Source organism: Mustela nigripes, chromosome 13 (genome assembly GCF_022355385.1).
Source record: "Mustela nigripes isolate SB6536 chromosome 13, MUSNIG.SB6536, whole genome shotgun sequence".
Lineage (NCBI taxonomy): Eukaryota > Metazoa > Chordata > Mammalia > Carnivora > Mustelidae > Mustela > Mustela nigripes.
Genome location: NC_081569.1, coordinates 79,898,242 through 79,918,514, shown reverse-complemented (window position 1 = coordinate 79,918,514; position 20,273 = coordinate 79,898,242). Strand labels below are relative to the sequence as shown.

The 20,273-nt window shown below is 32.7% G+C and overlaps 1 protein-coding gene across 3 annotated transcripts in view; it reads left to right on the top strand.

The window, feature by feature from the left end:
* The window catches only part of STRN3 (striatin 3), a 115,946-nt gene that overhangs the window by 78,686 nt on the left and 16,987 nt on the right, over positions 1 to 20,273 (top strand). For 2 of the 3 annotated variants that reach the window (XM_059373048.1, XM_059373046.1), the window contains exons 8-12: positions 2,552 to 2,662; positions 17,189 to 17,322; positions 18,665 to 18,840; positions 19,030 to 19,077; positions 19,372 to 19,493. In XM_059373048.1, coding sequence (XP_059229031.1) covers positions 2,552 to 2,662; positions 17,189 to 17,322; positions 18,665 to 18,840; positions 19,030 to 19,077; positions 19,372 to 19,493 — 591 coding nt within the window. The remainder of the gene's footprint in view (positions 1 to 2,551; positions 2,663 to 17,188; positions 17,323 to 18,664; positions 18,841 to 19,029; positions 19,078 to 19,371; positions 19,494 to 20,273) is intronic. The other variant, XM_059373047.1, reaches the window with a different exon arrangement.

Genomic DNA, 20,273 nt, shown 5'->3' with positions numbered 1-20,273 from the left:
ATTTCTGATTTTGCTATTTCTCTCATGGAGACATGGCATTTTGAGCATGTTTGGTTATTTTCTCCTCCACTTTGAAAGTGTGATTTGTGGAAATTTATAGGACTACCAAATGTAATTAGTACCTGAATGTTTGTATTTAAATATTATGGATTGGATAATTAAAGTACTGAATATTTGCATAAAGTGATGTTACATTTTTATGCTATATTAAGTAGATTTATATAATTCCTCTACTATGATAGTTAGAATTACCATATTAGAATTTTATGTTTTTGTGGTTTTGAGTTGTTAAGGGTCATTTTTTTGTGTGTGCATATTTGTGTTTTCTTTTAAACAAAAAAGTTCCCCTAACTGATTCAACCTCATTTCTTGGTATTTTTCCCCCCCTAGATTATTAACAAAACAGAATTAATATGTAGAAGATTATGCTGCCTCTTCCCTTTTGCTCTTAACTATTTCTTATAAGCAGTATCAAATCAGCTGTTATTACAAGGCAAGTTTCAGGATGTTTTTTGTGCACATATGCATTCACCAACCTGTTCTTTGCACTGCTTTGAGTTAACCTTTGTTTTCTAGACTTTAGGTTATCTTTCAAGTAATATTTGTTTTTTTTCCCTTAGGCTTATCCTTTTTATTCCCTTTTGCTTTTTCACTCTAGTACCCTTTGCTACTTGAATTAGAGTTACAACTTTATTTTTCCTATAGAGGTCTTTTAAAAAACTGTTGAGGCTATCTTACTAAAATTTTCTGTCCTATGGCATTACCTATGTAAAATTTATACCACTGAAGCTTTTTTGTTTTTAAATTTTCTTTCTATAGGTTTAAAAATACATCATTTGGCTTACTTTAAGTGGTTACTTAAACAATTATTGCTAGTTTTATTAAGATGAATGCAAATGATTTGTTCTTTAGATCACATTTTTGGGGGAGTGTCCAGTGAGTTCACAGAATAATTTTGATTACAGCCGTTTTCAGTAAACTTCATGATTAGAGTACACAAAAGTAAATTTTCTCTTTAAATCAATATTATTGCAGTATTACAAACAGTACTGCAGTTGGAAATTTGACAGATAATCTTATGTACATGTTTCAATCTTGAACAACCTAGTTTGTGTAATTCAAGTTGGCAAATTAATTTAAAGCTTTGAATTTAGCTTTTTACATCCAGATTGCCTAAGATCATAGGTATATCCATAGGGGAGAAAGTGATAACAAGTGTAGTAGAAAAGGCTCAAGGTACAGTAAGTAATTGAATTTCTACATGCCATTCAAATATGAGAATTTTTATATTTACTACAAATAGCAGTCTATAAGGGGCAAAAAAGGCTTTTTAATGTCCACTTTATGGATTATGTCAGTGAGGCCTAGGCAGTTTTACAAGACTTGTAATCTGGAATATAATGAGTTATCAGAAATTTAGCAAGTGTGGTTTCCCTAAAATCTCATTATTCTCTCAGTCCTGTTCAGTGACTTAGCCTGTGTGTTTTGATACAGTTCTAATTTAGTAACATGCTTACATAAACTCATAGCTGTTACTCTGTAACAGAATGTTAAACTTTCTAGTAACATGACTATTTTAAAACTAAACAAATGACGGGAAAACCCTTAATACTTAAAGTAATTCTAATAGACTTATTTTTATTCTGCTTCTTTTTAATGCTGTTTTCTTCTAGTTTACTATAGAGTAAAATTTTTCCAGGCACAAGTATTTACTTAAAATAAATACAGATTTGTTATTCAGCTAAAATAGCTGAAGTTTCTTCTTTAGCAGATGTACAGCAATGTATGTTTTCACTTCTCCATGCTTGTCACTGCTTTTATCTTACCCTAAAAAAAATCAACTCAAAAATTCTTCAGTGGAATTTGAGTTTTGTTTTTTTGTTTTTTTTTGCTAATCTTAGTTGTAGACCAATGGAAGAAGGTAATGAGATGTTGAACTATTTGGGTGGGGTGGGGGCCGAGGTGGGATTCTTTGAATGCTTTGTATGTATTATTGGAGACAATGTATTTTGGAACTATATGTATGTATTATATTGGACTAGAATGCCTCTCCATTAGTATAGTTACCCGTGCATGCAGAATCAGTGTGACAGAAGGTGCATGAATATTTTCATCAATAAAATGGCACTGACCTTTCCAGCTTGCACTCTTATGAGTAGTTCGCATGTAATTCATTCATTTGCTTTTATGATGCTGGCTGAATAATTTTTATGAACATTTTTATAAAGATGCAGTGATCTCTTTTGTATAACAGTTTTCTAATGTCAGTCCATTGAATATTACTCATTGAAAGAATAATAACCTTCAAATTTGTGATTCATAGATATGAAGCGCCATTTAACTGGTAGTGTTAACTGTTTAGAAACTTATGAGATGGGCATTGAGAGTTCGAGTTGTGAATACCAAAACTGAAACTGCACCTTTAAAGTATTTTGGGTATATGCTGTTAGTGTATTTTTATTATGATTATGTAAAACTATAACAGTTTACTGCCAACAGCTTGCATTGCCAACTGCTGATTTTTTTTCTTTTAATAATATGCTGCATGTAGATAAAGATGACCTCTCCCCACCTACTGAGGTTTGGGATGTAGACCAGGGATTAATAAGTAAACTGAAGGAACAGTACAAGAAGGAACGAAAGGGGAAGAAAGGGGTGAAGAGTAAGTGCAGATTCTATTATAATTTTTGTATACCAATCTCTTAGAAAAAAATTCTTCAACTCTTGCTTTTTTGTGTGTGTGTGTACCTTTTTTTGGTTTCATTGGGGGCAACTAACTTTAAACTTTGTTGTATAATTGAAATTTATTTGAATATAACTTAGGCTGTGTTATTAATCAAGTGAAAAATCATTTTAAATAATGTTAATAAGGATGAAGGAAAGGTTTCAAGGGAGGTTTTCTGTTTGGTTTAAAGCTTTAAAAATTTTACCAATTTGTAAGGAATATTGGCCTTGGAATTAAAGTAACAAATTAAAAAATGTTTTAAAAATTAAAAGTAACAAATTTGTTCAAAAGGGAAAAAGTATAAATTTCCTTGTTTTTGATAAATAGGGTATTATAGCTATAACCAACTCTTGCCCAGGTTATATTTCTTAGTTTGGAAATCTTTAAGTATAGTGAATATAAAAGCCCTTTTCATCATTGCTGCTTTCTGGTCTTAATCCAACAGCAAAGCAGGAGGACAGCAGAAAAATCTCTCCTGGGTAGTATTTTGTTGACTACTGTGGTGGAAGGCTAATAAGAAGGGTAGTGATGCCATAAGGTTTGTTTGGTCTCTAGCTGAGTAACTTTTTTTCATAGTATTTTTCACTATGTTGCCTATGATCAGCGTACTGTGAAAGTATAAATTCAGCTATAGCACCTCTCAAGTGATACAGTTCATTTTCATTTTTTGAATCAAACTTTAAAAACAGCCACATGAAAAGTATCTTCAGACTTTTGAGTATTAAATGAAGAAACTTGAAGCTCACTTTGGGGAAAACTTTATTTTGAACTGGCTGTTGATTCTTGCTAGTCTCACTTTTTTGACTATGTCAAGGACAAAGTGATAGCAAAGGCTAAAACCATATAGGCATTCTTTTTATATTCCTTGACAGAGGAGTTTATAAAATGGCAGGTGTAACTGAAATGCGTGTAAGTTTTTTGCAGTAAAACTTTTTAAATGGTTTAATTTATTGTGGAAGCTAATAAGGGGAGTTTTGGGAACTTGTTACACAGTTTTCTTTTCTAAAATTATGCTAATTTGCTATGCATGTGAATGAAAAGAAACTTTTCTAAGAAGTTTCAGATTATACAGTGAATTGCTTATTGTATTTAAAAACATTTAGTGCTGGGCAGGGGCTGTGTTCAGCTCTAACATCATTTACCTACGTAATTCATGCATGTTTAGTATAAAAGTACTTTTGCATGATTGACTATTTGAATATAGACATGAAACATTGGAATTTGGGGGTGTAGGTCTTTTTAATGAAATGTAGTTTATTTTAATATTAGATTACTTATTATCTGCGTGCTGTTTATGAACTGACTTATCTTTTGATTTCTTTAGAAAATGTTAGATAATGTTGCTTAATTTAAAATATAAATACCCCCCATTTTTTCCTCCTGATATGATTAGATCTTTTTGAGGTTTAGAAAATAATATATAGGTCAGTTGAAGGTCTTTTTCAGTTGTAGGCCTTGAACCTATCTAGAAAATGTTACACCCACATCTTTAAGAAATACTAGAAACAAATCAACTGAAGCTAAAATTCAAAACCCCCATAACATTTGAATTTAATTAACTTTTAAAAATAGGACCATTGTATCAGTTTTATTTGCCTGTTTAGCTGACATTTCATAGAAGACATCATTTCATATCAATAAGTATTCCTCTGTATAACATGTTTTCAGGGTTTTTTTTAACCATCTACCTTGTTGTGAAATATAAGATTGGAGAACTATGTGAAGCGAACAAAGGAGGATTGCTGTGATACAAATTAGAAGTTGGGCCCGCAGAGCTATGCCTGAGGCTCTCATGTCTCAGTATTGGGGTTTTGTTTTTGTTTTTGTTTTTGCATTGTTTTATTATCTAGATACGTACTCTGTTATTTAGCCAGGTCTTTTTAATTTTGGTTTTCTTTCTTTCTTTCTTTTTTTTTTTTAAAGGAACTAACTTTGTTTATATAATAGTAAAAAGTAACACATGCTTGTTACCCAGACAGTGTAAGAAGTATAATATCTAGAAACATAAAGAAAAATGTGAAAAGACCCACCATCTTAATACTTAGAGATTAATATTTGACATACATCTTTACAACTTTTTCCAAGTGTTGTCTTTTATATAAACCACCTTTTTAATTTTTAACAAAAATATTGTAATATTTTTAATTCATTTTTGTCTTAAATGTTTTATAGTCATCTGAAAAAGATATAATTTTAATGATTACATAGTTTTGCAGTTGGTAGATTTAACCTGGCCTCCGTTAGTTAGACCTTTATATTATTGCTCATTTTTAATGTTCTTAGAAATGTCTGGGTCTTAAGGTTGCCTATATATATGTACATATAAGATTTACAGCAAAATGTCTCAGGAATGTATTAGGAGGTAATGTGTTTCTTTTTGCACTTATTGTGAATTTAAATAAAACCTTTTTGCCCTTGAATATATCAAGTTCAGTGTGAACTTGTTGGCTCTGAATCCCTGATGTGGAGATAAAACTTAAGGAAATAAAAAACTTTTCAGTTGATGGATCATAACTTCTGTCTTAATCTAGGTAGATTAACATTAATACAAAGATATCATTTTATATGAAAGGGATAATTCCTGTATTTTCATATTCTTATTACCTGTTTTTGTTGAGTTTTATTCTGATATTTTATTAGATATAGCTTTGTACAAGATAGAATAATTTGTAAGCTGCAGTCTTGATTTTTATTTCCTTTATTCCAATATATGAATGAATTATACCCACTGGATCATAATACTACATTTCTACAGATTTTTTTCTAGCTTCTTAGAGGGAAGAAAATTTTTTGCTAATTTTACCATATAGATTCAGCAGATGTAACCCAACCTAAATGCTTTTTTTTTTTAATGGAAAGAAAAAAGTGGTGAGAATATCAGCTTTTTAACTTTGTAAAGACTCAATCATGATCTGACTCTTAAATGGAAGAGTCCAGAGCTGAGAAACTAGTGGTTATTTGTCTTCTAACTTGTTTACTTCACTATACCTTTCCTTTTTTCCACTTGAGGCAAAAGAAAATGACTTAAATGTGAACTTTGCCTTGGACTGTAGATATAATTTAGTATTAATTTCATGCTAAGTGCCATATACTTAGGAGATATACTTTATTAATACTTATAAAAGTAGAAAACATGAAACGTAAGAGACTTGATGGAGTTATTTTGTTCTCAGGCTTCAAAAGTGTTAAGCTTCCCTTTTTAAACTGTTTTTTTTTTGTTTTTTTTTTTTTTTTTAAAGATTTTATTTATTTACTTGACAGAGATCACAAGTGGGCAGAGAGGCAGGCGGGGGGTGGGGAGCAGGCTCCCTGCTGAACAGAGAGACCGATGTAGGGCTCGATCCCAGGACCCTGGGATCATGACCTGAGCTGAAGGTAGAGGCTTTAACCCACTGAGCCACCCAAGCGCCCCTACTTTTTAACTTTTTATTCTGACATAATTTCATACTTAAGGAGAAGTACAGTTGCAAGAATAGTACAAAGAATTCCAGGTAATTTTCACCCAGACCCACCAGGTGTGTCAACATTTTACTGTGTTTGCTTTATTCTTTCTCTGTAAATATATACATTTATTATTTTGAATAGTTCAAAAAATGAGTAGGTTGCAGATCTGTTGTTCCTCAAATGGTTTAGCATATGTTACCTGACAACAAGAACATCCTCTTAAGTGACCACAGTACAGTGATGAAAACCAGGAAAGTAAATGATACAGTACTGTTATCTGACCCACAATTCAGTTTTCTTTCATTCTTTAATAATTTCTAAAGGTTCTATAATTGGGCAAGGGAGTCAGGGAGAGTTTCTAAATTTATTGTTATGTTAAAATTTGGTCTGGTATGATTTTTCTAGAGAAGTTTTTGGTAGTGTGCATTTTGCTGTGTTCTTTACAGCTCAGTAAAAGCATGTAAATCAATAACAGAAATCACTGTGGAGCATCTAGAGAAAGTGTGAAGCATCTGAAATTTGGAAAAATATGAGGAAGGAATTAAAAAGTTTTTAAGACTTCCTTAGATTTTTGTCTGCTTCAGGGTTTCTACGTGGAAAGTTTAAATTGTGAATTGTAATGTTTTCTTTTATAGATGTTCTTACTGTATGGCTTACTACTCCTATGCTATTTAAGACTTCTAAAATTGAGGCTTATTAAAATAGTCATTTCATATCTTTCCTTCAAATGATTCATAGGCCTTTCCCATTTGAAAGACTCCCATTCTGAGAACATATATGTTTAAAGTTGTAGTTTTTAGTGAATGAATGAACTTGTCTTAATTTTTCTCATGATTGTCATTTGTGCTAATTTTCCTGTCTTTTCCATGTATAGAATATGATTGTCATTCCCCTTCTTAACTGATGTTACAGAATTGCTGCACATTCTTTGACTTGTCAATACATTGGAAAAGGAAAGTCTTTTCACTTTTTCAGTATTTTTTAAATATAATTTATTAGTGAGTGTCCTGGATTGTTTTCTAGTTTTTAAAAAATTTTATATTAGTTTTTGTCACTTGTTACTCCAGATCCAGGATGACAAACCATCGACAGAAATGTAATATTTTTGTCAAGTGTGACTTTTGTCCAAATATCTATACATTGGACATTTTAACATTTAAGGAGAAATTATTTTATAGCAGTAACTTTTAGTAGGCTTTTAAAAACAACTTGGTGCACGCTGTAAAATATTTGGTATTTTTAAAAAGATGTTATTTATTTATTTACTTATTTGAGAGAGACAGGGAGAGAACATGCGCACATACACACAAACTCAGGGAGGGGCAGAGGGAGAGTGAGCATCTCAAGCAGACTCCTTGCTGAGTGTGGAGCGCCACACTGGGCTCAACCAGTTCCATGACCCTGAGATCATAACCTGAGCCAAAATCAAGAGTCAGACATTTAACCCACTGAGCCACCAGGTGCTCCAAATATCTGGTATTTAAGCTGCTTCTGTTACAAGAGAGTATAAATTTGAAGAATCCATAAAACAGTTAAGTATTCTCTTATATCAAATCAAAGAAAAAAATAGTTGTCTCTTATGAAAGGGATTCAGCTAGTTTTGTATTTCCTGTTTTAATTTCACACCTTTATTTATGCATATATGTATATATGCATGCATGCTCCACACCTAGCCCAACACAGGCTTTGAACTCAGGATCCAAGAGATCAAGACCTGAGCTGAGATCAAGAGTCAGACACTTAATTGAATGAACCACTGAGCTGCCCATGATTTCACATTTTTAAGACAGAACATTGAGTTCAATTCATACATATATTTTTTTCCATCCCCGTAAGACAGTACCTTAACTTACACATTTTGACAAGGATTAGAAAGTATCAGATTGATACTCTTTATAAAACTACAGATTCACTTTGTAGCTAACTATCTTAACTTGACCTTTTCACAAGGGTCAGAAAGTACCAGCTTGATATTCTCTGAATCAGTACACTTTTTTAAAACTATGGAATCACTTCCTAGCTGAACTAGTTTTTTTTTCTTACTATTGTGATGTTATTTTTTTTAAGATGATAGTTTTCATGTGAAAGCTTTTATTTTATTAGAACAATAATGAGAAAATAGGACAGATGTAGCAGACATAACTAAATAAACTTATTGGGGTGCCAGAGTGGCTCAGTCAGTTAAGCATCTGCCTTTGCCTCAGGTCATGATCCCAGAGTCCTGGGATAGAGCCCTGCCTCAGGCTTCCTGCTCAGCAGGAGCCTGCTTCTCCCTGTCCTCCCAACTCATGATGTCTCTCACGCTCACTCTCTCTTTCTCTCAAATAGTTAAGATCTTTTAAAAAATATAAAATAAATTTTATCTTTTCCAGATTGCGTGCTAACAGTTGCTTTCACTTTAGAATATAAGGTTTGATTGACAAAGGGGGGGGCACTTATGAGGAAGGGAAAATGTTAGATTCAGTAAAACACTTGAGTACTTAAAGTAATAGAGTCTATAGAAAGATAAATTCCATTAAGTCCTGAATATGTGTGTTTGAGAAGAGTATGGGTTGAAAAACATGAACACAGCAATCATCTGTCCTTAGTTTGGCTTACACATGCCATAATTAGTCTATTGTTCGTTGTCCTATAATCTGTTTAGAGGATTGTACATTTTGCAAATTGGATGGTCATGGTTAAGAGGTAGATGGGTTGTTATATAATTCAGAGTAGTGTAAAAGTTTTTCTTGGGGCACCTGGGTGGCTCAGTCCATTAAGCTCATGACTCTTGATTTCAGCTCAGATCATGATTTCAGGGTCATGAGATTGGGCCCTGTGTCAGGCTCTGCACTGAGTATGGATCCTGCTTGGGACTCTTTTTCTCCCTCTGATCCTTTCCCTGCCCTCTACCTAAAAAAAGAAAGTGTTTTTCTCGTTGTTCAGTTTGATAAAGTATTTCTCCTATAAAGTGCAACAGTAATTAAGAATCAGGCTTTATCTAATAAGTGCTTAATGAGTTTTCATTTAGGCCTTGATTATTTTTGTATGTTTAATATTCTTTATTAATATGTTTACAGTTTTCTTCCACTTTTTTTTTTTAAGATTTTATTTATTTATTTGACAGAGATCACAAATAGGCAGAGAGGCAGGCAGAGAGAGGGGGAAGCAGGCTCCCTGCTGAGCAGAGATCCGGATGCGGGGCTGCATCCCAGGACCCTGAGATCATGACCTGAGCTGAAGGCAGAGGTTTAACCCACTGAGCCACCCAGGCGCCCTGTTTACAGTTTCTTATTACTGCTAATTAGTCTTCAAATTTATTTGAAGTTGCATTTTGTTACATTTATTATAGTTAGAATATTGGGTAGATTTAGAAAGAGAATGAATACACATTAAATTTGTAGTTGAAAGGTATTCTGTAAACTAGGGACTACTTAAGACTCATATCTAATTATGAAATCTGCTTTCTTAAGCAGCTTTTGGGCACTAGAATTAAAGCGGGGTTCTTACATTGTCTCCTGAACTTGGCACTGTGACACACAAAGACTAGTGTTTGGCTCTAGTATGAAAAAATAATTAATAGTTATTACATAATTTGGGACCTTTAGTTTAAACAATAACTTTCATGTTATCTCCTATTTTTCCTTTTCTTCCGTGTTTCTCAGTCTATGTGTTCAGGAAGATTATGACTTCACATGTGGGATAAAACTTGAGCTCATCTTTATTATTTTTGATATTAGCATCATGAAATTATCTGTAAGACAATATCTAATAAAGCCATATGTTATGGTACATGCAAGTATAATAAGAATGAGCAGGGAAAGATTAGCAAAGGCTTTAAGAGGAGAGCTGAAGTGGTTTGAAGGAATAAGTACAATTGTGGTAAGAGCATGGTAGAGGTAGAGTGTGTGTGTGTGTGTGATGAGGAGGCTAAAATCAGGGAGGTTTGTGTTATGGAGCATTAAAAGATGAGATCAAATAGGAAAAATAGGATCAGATCATGAAGCCACATGCAAGGTGTAAAGTACAAGATTTTAGTTAGATTTGATCCAAAGAAGTTAAGGTGCCACTTGTGGTTTCTGAATTAGGGGTGATAATTTTAGAAAATTAATTTGTGGCTTTCCAATTTTGTAGAAGGTAAGTGGGGCTGGGGGTTAGGAAAACTAAAGGAATCTATGGCAGTAATTGATAAGAATGAAAGCTTTGATTAGAAAAATGTCAACAGGGTAGATTAAGCTGAAGCATAATAGAGGAGAATTTTTTTTTTCTTGGTAGGGAAAATTCTTTTTAAAAACAACCCTACCCCCATTTTAAAAGTTGAGGAATTTTTAAAGAAAAGATTACTTATTTTTAGTTATATTGGTGGGGGAGTGTGCAGAGGGTGAGGGAGAATCGCAAGCAGACTCCCCAGGAAGCATGGAGCTGGATGTGAGGCTCAGTTCCACAGTCGTGACCTGAGCCAAAATTGAGAGTGCGACACTTAACTGACAAAGCCATCCAGATGCCCCTACAAGTTGAAGAGGAATTATTAAAATGTAGTTGCAGAATTTTAAGAATAGAAACCAGAGCAAAGGTGATGATACGTTTTAAGTGGGGAAGTTAAAAAGGAGAGCTATTTGTGAGTAAAGATAACATTTTCTTTTATGTCGAATTTTAACTGATAGTTTTTAACAGTTTAATTTTAACAGTTGGCAGTTTCTCCGTTGTTATAGAATTTGTTTGTAGTTATTCTGTATCAGGGAGAAAATCCTCACATAATCCCTGTGATAATTATTTTAGAAAATTCAGACTATTTGGCATACTGCCTACTTCCATGCAGCAGTAAAGATACTTAAGCATTTCTGAGAAATTAGGGATTACTGTTAGGACAATAAATGTGTAAGATTTCACCTGTTCCCATTAATTCTTAACATCTCACTGCCTAGCATTTTGTTACAGATACATGGATGAATGATAGTTTCTATAGAGTTACTAATATTCTAATAGCCATAGTGAAATTTAATAATTAAGTAGCTGTTAGTCCATTAATACTGGCTTTAGTAAAGTCATAAATATAAAGTCATAGTAAATATAAATAAATATAAGGTCATAATGTGTGACCTTGGGTTTGCCTGTTTTGTTTTTACTTGATACTGACTACAAAATACTTTCTTTTGTCTTTTCAAAATTTTTTTTGACATTCTTAAAACTGTTTTCTTTCAAAATACTTAAGATAATAGTTCTGTAATTTTTGAAGTTCATAGTGAAAGAGACCTCACAGTACTGCAGATGCTTTTGAGTTTTGTATATTTTGGCCTGAATAATCCAGGCAACAACTGAAATTCTCTCTTTAAATTTATGGCCTGTGACAGTGTTGACTTTTCATACTACTATGAGAATCTCAGAGCACACATGGGTAAATGAAACTTCAAATCTAGGAAGAGTGAAAAAAAATTGAGAAAAATTGGGGTTGCTTTGTTAATGACACATTTGTGGAAGTGTGGCAGGAAAATATCCATATGAACACCAGGGAGAGACAATTATTTGTTGCCTCATATAAAAATCATGTGTACTTATTTAACTTTTTATGATAGTGAATTAAATTGGAAAAAAACTTGTGTTTTATTCTGTGCATTGTTCAACGTTAATCATCTTAAACACCAAAATTGCCTTTTAAGGGTACTTATGTCTGTGAGCTTATAGAGCTTTGGTTGAATGATGGAAGACTCAATTTTATATATAGATATAAAACATAGTGGGTATATATTTCACTATAGAAATTATGAATATATTATTTAAATATTTTTAATATCTTTGGAAATATTTGAAATATTTCAGTGTGGAAAACTGAAGATCTATTTATCTGAGATTTTTATAACTGGAACTTCTGAAAAATAGCCTGTTTGGTTAGTAAATTAGTTTTAAGGCTGCTAGCAAGTCAGATGGTAGCCATGAAATGAACCTCTACAGCCAACATTAATTTACTGGGTTCAACAGGACAAAACTCTATGACATGATAACTGATTTGAGAGATAAATTGTCCCTCATCCCTTCAGGACTTTTTTTAAGAGATGGGGGGAGAGAGAGAGAAAGGAGGGAGGCAGAGGGAGAGAGAGAATCTTAACAGGTTCTGAGTTGTGTGGGGCTTGATCTTATAACCCTGAGATCATGACCTGAGCAAAATCAAGGGTTGGATGCTTAGCCAACTGGGCCACGCAGGTGCCCCCCCTTCTAATCAGTCAAGGTCAGCCTCTACTGGAATGACTGATTATAAAGGTGTAAGAGCAGAGGAAGATAAAAAATATAGCTACTGTGTTTACTTATATTGCAGAAGACATTAATCTCCTTAATATTGTAAATTTGCTGCTGTTTTAAAGTGCTGAAGATCTGCTTACATGATCCTGAGAGAGGGTTTGGGCACGCTCTTTTTTTTTTTTTTTTAAGATTTTATTTATTTGTCAGAGAGAGAGAGGGAAAGAGAGCAAGCACAGGCAGACAGAATGGCAGGCAGAGGCAGAGGGAGAAGCAGGCTCCCTGCTGAGCAAGGAGCCCGATGTGGGACTCGATCCCAGGATGCCGGGATCATGACCCGAGCCGAAGGCAGCCGCCCAACCAACTGAGCCACCCAAGCGTCCCTGGTCAGGCTCTTGATAAAATTGTCTTAAGGATTTTGGAGTTTGTGGCTTCCCCCACCCCTTTTGAAAGAGATCACGAGCAGTGGGGAGGGGCATAGGAAGAAGCAGGTCCCTGCTGAGCAAGGAACCTGATGCAGGACTCCATCCCAAGACCCTGGGATCATGACTTGAGCCTGAGGCAGACACTTAACTGACTGAGCTACCCAGGCATCCCGAATTTTTGACTTTTATGTCTATATATTTTACTTTTGTTTTTTAATGTTAAGCGGAGTTGTTTCTGCCATAAGTCAATTGAGAGTACTGTCCTGAAATCTAATTTTAGCTCACAGATCAGGAAGACAGTAGTTTAATAAATGGCTTTAAGGAGCACATATGGGAAGAAACTGTTTAGTCATTTTGTCATATTGCTTGAATTTAGTACCTGACAATAACTACTACCTTCTTGGAAGACATCTAAATTCCTGACATTGTACTTGGAACTTTACTTATAATTTCTAAAAATATATGGAACAGATGCCTAATTTCATTATTTTAGAAGAAGGGAATAGAATTATTGTTTAACTTGGTACCAGATATATACTATCTAGTATATTCTAAAAATGTATCTAAACTAGAAATGTGTAGGAAATGAAAGTACTACTCGGACATTTTTACCAAAATTTATTTTAGTTGAAGTTGTATAGATATACTTGAGTAACTTAGAATTCTAGATCTGGATAGTTACAATTTTAAGTTATGGACTGAATTCTCATCAAAGGTTTATTGTGATATATGAGTATATAAGATAATTTAGTATCTAATAATTTGGTGTATAGACTATATTTCATTATTATTTCTGCTTGTGCTGTATAAGGGAAGTTGATGCCCCAGTTAAGTATTTTTGAATAGCTTGGTTTTTTGTTGGTGTTTTTAAGGGTTTTGTTTATTTATTAGAGAGAGAGCACACAAGTAGGGTGAAGGGCAGAGGGAAAAGCAGACCCCTTGCTGAGCAGGGAGCCCAACCTAGGGCTTGAACCATGATGCTTAACTAACTGAGCCACCCAGATGCCCCACCTTGTTGTTGTTGTTGTTGTTTAAGAGATCTTGAATAGTGCATTTTCAGTACAGTTAAAAGTTAATTTTGCATTTTTCCATCAAAGTCATCTCTGCATGTATTTACCATTCATCATAATCTGTGATGAAATTTGAAGTAAAGAAAATCGCTAAAATAATAAAACCAAAACAAAATATATTAAAGCATGAAAAACAACAGGAATAGTAAAATAGTCTGCTGATTTTTCCAGATTTCTTTTTCACTATTAAGCTATTTACTTGTTTTACGTTAGGAGGTATTTTCTATGCATGTGCCAACTCCATTACTTATTTTAGCTATTTAAATGGCTTAGCTTCCTTAGCTTTTGGTCTGCTTTAACAAATAATACTTGGAAAACTTGCTAATGTAAACTGTAGGTTTTGTAATTTAAGTCAAAGCATACTAGCAGAAATAGAGACCCTTTTAAATGTCTCAAACCATTGACCTCTGGAAATAGCCAGTCAGGGCCCACACTACACAAAAATCAGTTTAGAGCTCTGTATGTATATGTGTACTTTTAAAAAAATTTTTTTTTTCTTTTGGATTTTATTTTGGGGGGATAGAGTGAATGAGTCAGGTGAGGGGCTGAGGGAGAACCTCAAGTGGACTTCCTGCTAAGCCCCAATGTGAGGCTCAGTCTCACGACCCATGAGATCATGACTTGAGCTGAAACAAAGAGTTGGATGCCCAATCGCCAGCTACCAGGCATCCTGTGTATGTGTACTTTTTAAAAAAAAAATTTAAATCAATGATCTAACTTGTTAATGATGGAAGGAGGAGAGGGGGCCAATAAGCATGAACCTCATTATACTTTTTAAGGGATAAATCTTTCATTAGAGTTTGTTATTTAAAAAGATGCAAATTAAACTTTGACTTACAGCTGAGAAGGGAGTATTAGAGTTCATAATCTCTTATTTCAGTGGCAGTTTTCCAACTTTATGCTTTCTTGTTGAAGTTCGTATTCTACTCCATTTTGTAAAGGAAGTGTTTTTAACCAGACTGTTTTCTTTCCAACCAGACCATTTTTTAATAAAGATTTAAGATATACCATGTCACCACTGGCATAAGTGGAATTAATCATTTGACTGTGTTCTTTAGGTTTGATAAAATTGAAGAAGAAAGGGTTCGTTTGATATGTGAACTATAGGTTTCCTTAGTCAGTGGAGTGTCCATAAAAAGGAGAATTAGTTATAGAAGTATGAAAAGAACCTTGTTATAAGATCCCATTTTGTAGACCATAAAATTTCCAAAAAAGGAAATGCTAATATAGTAATAGTATTCTTAAATTGCGTGATGAAATCTCTTAGGTTAACTGATAGAAAGTATCAAAATTTTCTTTATTAAAAACTACTTTTAATTTTGTTTTCTTTGAATTGCTGATGACTTTTTATATGTTTATGCAGTCATTTGCTGTAATTAGTTATAAATAAGATGAATTTATAGAATAGAAACTAATTCCCTCTGTAGAAAAACAAGGACAAATAAATTGAGTATTTACTGTGATTACTGTATACCCCAGTGATGGGTGATTATGGAAAGTAGAAATACATAGCTATATGTAATATATGCTGAATGAGCAGTAAGCTTGCTATGATTAAATAAATATATGTATATAGAGTGAGATGGAGAAATGTAATCATATGCTTAATTAGAAATCTGGTTACAAGTAGTTAAAACTGCCCAGGTACTTAGCTTCACGTGCCCCTAAATTTCTCAACAGCTGATCAGAAATAATCTCTGCAAAAGCTCTATATAATAATGCAGAATAATTTGTTATTATGTTAAAAGTAATTTATTGGGCTTTTATTAAGATTTGTGTTAATGAATGTGTAATTGTGAGTGGGAGGAATTGTGGCAGTTTGTTCTAATTTGTCTTATAAACAAATTATGAAATTAAAAGAAAAATTTGTCCTTATACTGGCTAAAAATGCTTTGAGAAAATAATACCTAATGAATTTTACATAGTTATTCTTAACATCATTTGAAATGGTTTTTTTTAATAGTTTTTTGCAGCTTCTAATATTACCAATAACCGCATACTAGATTTTGGTAGGATCAATTCTGTAGATTTAGATTTAATAAGCATAATCATTGAAAGATTAAATAGTACTGGTATATATATACTAGATATATATATATATCTGTATATATATATATCTTGTCAGATTTACTCTAGATTGGTTGCTGACTCACAACTTCATTAGCTTACTTTGATAATAAATTATTATATTCTAAATAAAGGTAAATTTTACTTTTGCAGTAGTATATATTGAGATGTTGACTTGTGTCTTAGAGTAATTTTCAATAGTATTAGTGATGACTGACAAATTTCATTACATCTGTTGTGTTTCTTGTATATTGTTTATATCATTTTTGTAGGAACTTTTTCACAATTATTAATTAGCTTAGTTTTTAAATGTTTCTTAAATTTGCTCATGAATTTTAAATGTTTTTTTGACATGTTGAGTTGTTTTGTATTACAATGACTTGTGTACTTTCTTCTTGTATCTTCAGATTAAAATTTTGATTTCAAAGCATGTGTGAGATAATACTGAGAATTATTCCTTGTACTGTAACTGTTACAGCAAAATACTTATATAATAGTATAGCTATTCTGATTATGGCAGAGTTTGATGTTAACAGCAACAGAAATTTAAAGTTGTAGAGTTAGTCAATATAGAATAGTTATTTTATTTTAGAAGTATGGTAAATAAAAGGAGAGTTAAAATAAGAAATCGTAGTCAAAGCTTGAAAACTGGAAGGCATTTTGAACATCACATGGATTAACCTTTTACAGAAAGGAAGCTGACAGTTTTGGTTGTAGAACCATCCTCTTCTAGAACATTGTTGTTACTGGAGTAACCTGAGCAATTTAAGGCTTCATTTCAGTAAACTAGTAAACTGATAAATTGGATACGATTTACTTTTGAATACTTACATTTATTTTTATCAGGGACTAGAATACCTGGCACTTCTAAGCAAATACGATACAAAGCAAAAGGACTATAACATTTAAAAAATATTATAGTTCTAATTGTACCAAAGTGATAAGTAATTAATTTAAATAGACAAAGCACAAAGCTTATGTGGCCCCCCTCCTATTCCGGAATAATGTATCTAGTGCATATTTGATTTGTAGAAGATTATGTTGCAGTTTGTAAATAAGAAAATAAACATTTGTTTATTGATACTCAGTAATAGGATTTTTTGAGTGGAAGAAATAGGAGGGAAGTGGGAAAATAAAAAAAATAATTATATTAATATTGTAACTGTTAAGTGCTTACATTTCCCCCACAATATTGTCTTGTACTGTATGATTTTTCAGCATTTAAGAAGCGGTTTTGTTCTTTATAGCTGAACCAATAACGTTTCCATCTGGAGGAGGCAAGTCATTTATTATGGGTTCTGATGATGTTTTGTTAAGTGTACTGGGCCTTGGAGACCTTGCAGACTTGACGGTAACAAATGATGCAGACTATAGTTATGATGTAAGTGCAGTTTTATTTTTAATTTTTTAATGATTTAATAGAAGGCTCCTTATTTTTTTGGAAACACTTATAAAACAGAATTAATGTCAAGGTGCATGGAAAAGATAAATTTAAGTGTGTCAATATGTTGATTTGAAGTGACATGTAGTTTTTCTTTTGTAATTACTTTGTGGTGCTTAAATTTTTCTTAGGTATTGTGGTGGATTAGCTAGAAGTTTGGGATGATTGATTACCTTATAATATTGGTTGATAAATATCTATCTTGAGTAGTCAACTCTCAATTATCTACTCAAATTGAGCCATATTTTGGTGTCAACAAGAGAAAAATAGGTAACCTGAATCACTTGCCTTCAGGATACTTCTTAAAAATTATGTTTTATTTTTGAACTTTTATTTTTGTAAGCATAATGTTAAAGTTAGCTTGCCATTTCCTGAATACTTAGTCCTTCATTTGAGGGATGGGGAGAGAATGGAGATTGGATGGGAAGGTAGTGTTCAGAGGTGAAAGTAGTCTTGGATTAAATTTTTTATAGACAATTAACACTCAATTGAGAGTTAACTATACTTGTTTAGATTTTGTATGAACGAATTTGCAGTTTTTCAGCAAATTTATTTGTTCCCTTTTATAGCATTTCTTTTTTTCTACGTATTCTATCTAGATGAGCATGCTTTTTAGAGACACCAGTCTTGGTGGGCTGGATTATTCTCATTAATATTTTCAAAGTATTTAAGCAACTAAATTCTAGTAAACTTTTGACTACTTTAGAAGTGGTTTCACAGCCTATCTTTACAGATGGAGAAATGAAGGTAAAAAGATTAACCTCTTACCAATATCAACAATAATAATGAAAATAGGATGACGATATTCCTAAAGTGTCTTTAGTTCAGACTTTTGGAAAGTACCTTAATTTGCTTCCTTTAAAAATTTCACATGCTAATTTTCTAAATGACAGCTGTATTGTTAATACTATTCGCTTGGATTTTTGGTAGTGATTTATTAATTTTTATTTTTTTCATGTAAAGCATTGCAGCATGGTAGTTTTTTTGTTGTTCTCATCTGACGTTTAATAGGACTTTTGGCTTTAGCCTGATGATAGGTAAAACAGATTAAGGAACTCTTCCTTTGATCTAGATATTTGAAAGCTAATTGAAGTTATTCTTCTTAGTATCATTTATTAAATTATAATGATTTGTTATAAAGTTTTTAAGGTACATTAAATTTCCACTGGACATTTTAGCAAAGCAGTTTAATATATATATTTTACACACCAAAACACACAAAACTCCACTTGCCTATCAGTTTACGACTTTTACCACTAAATACTGCACTCTTTCTTTTTAGTTGCCTGCCAATAAAGATGCCTTTCGAAAGACATGGAACCCCAAGTATACACTACGTAGCCATTTCGATGGAGTACGGGCATTAGCTTTTCATCCTGTAGAACCTGTGCTGGTTACTGCCTCTGAGGACCATACTCTGAAACTTTGGAACTTGCAAAAAACAGTTCCTGCCAAAAAGCAAGTATTTTCATGTTAGCCTTTTTTTCCTTCTAAATTTGCTAATAATTATAAGTAATTATCCTTCTATATGGTTCTCTTTTTTAAAGCTTTCATTTGATCTTACCTAAGGATTCTTGAATGTCAACCAGTGATTTGCAGTTACTTAATTACCTTCTCCTCCCCCACCCTTGTACTTTCCTCTTTCAGGAGTGCCTCTTTAGATGTAGAGCCTATCTACACATTTAGGGCCCACATGTAAGTTCCGTTGAATTTGTGCTTAAATTAACAATCATAGTTATTGTTCACTATTACTTATGAATCCTCAAAGCTTAAAATTTTCTTTCAGTGTTTTATAGTAGAAAAGACATTTGTTAAGTAGTATTTCATTTGATTAATGATTGTATTAGTGAGAATATAATCTGTACTGTTCAAATTTAGGTTTTAAATTTTAAACAGTTTTTAGATACTGCATGAGTTTAGAGATTGGGGGGATACAGATATGTCTTCTTAGACTTTATAAGTAATTTTTTCCCTCTTTTCCTGTAATAGTGGTCCTGTTCTATCATTAGCTATTAGTTCTAATGGAGAACAGTGTTTTAGTGGTGGTATTGATGCAACCATCCAGTGGTGGAATATGCCTAGCCCTAATGTGGATCCATATGATACCTATGGTAAGTGAAAGGCTTAAAACATCTTTTTAAGTGAATGGAACTGACAAAATATTATTATAAGTTGCTTAAGCAAGTATTTGTCTTCTCATTTAGTTTTCATTTACTATTAATTTGCTTTATTAAATGGGGAAAATTAAGCAGTATCATACCATGGAATATTTAAGCCTGTGAATTGGTACTTTATTGTCCAAAAATTAAAATATATATATATTAATTAAAACAATTTTAGTGCTAGTTAACAAGAAGGAAAATAAAATGTAATGAACAATTTTTTAAACTTAAGAAGTAGTTTATATAGTTCAAAAATACTTAGCATGGGGTGCCTGGGTGGCTCAGTGGGTTAAAGCCTTTGCCTTTGGCTCGGGTCATGATCTCAGGGTTCTGGGATCAAGCCCCGCATCAGGCTCTCCACTTAGCGGGGAGCCTGCTTCCTCCTTTCTCTCTGCCTGCCTCTCTGCCTAATTGTTATTTCTGTCTGTCAAATAAATAAATAAAATATTAAAAACAAAACAAAACAAAAATGCTTAGCAAAAGAAAGTAGAAACAAATAGTGGCACTGTGTAAATCAGTACAACTTTTTAGAGGACAAAAATTTCTTAATTAAGAGAACCCTTTTACCCACAAATTATACTTTAAAAAATTTGTCCCACAGAAATACCTATATCTGTATTCAAATATATTTATAAGGGCATGTTTGTAATTATAAGAAATTAAAACAAAAAGAATATTTATTAATATGAAAAGGTAGAATGAACAGTGATCTACCTAATGGTTGGTGCA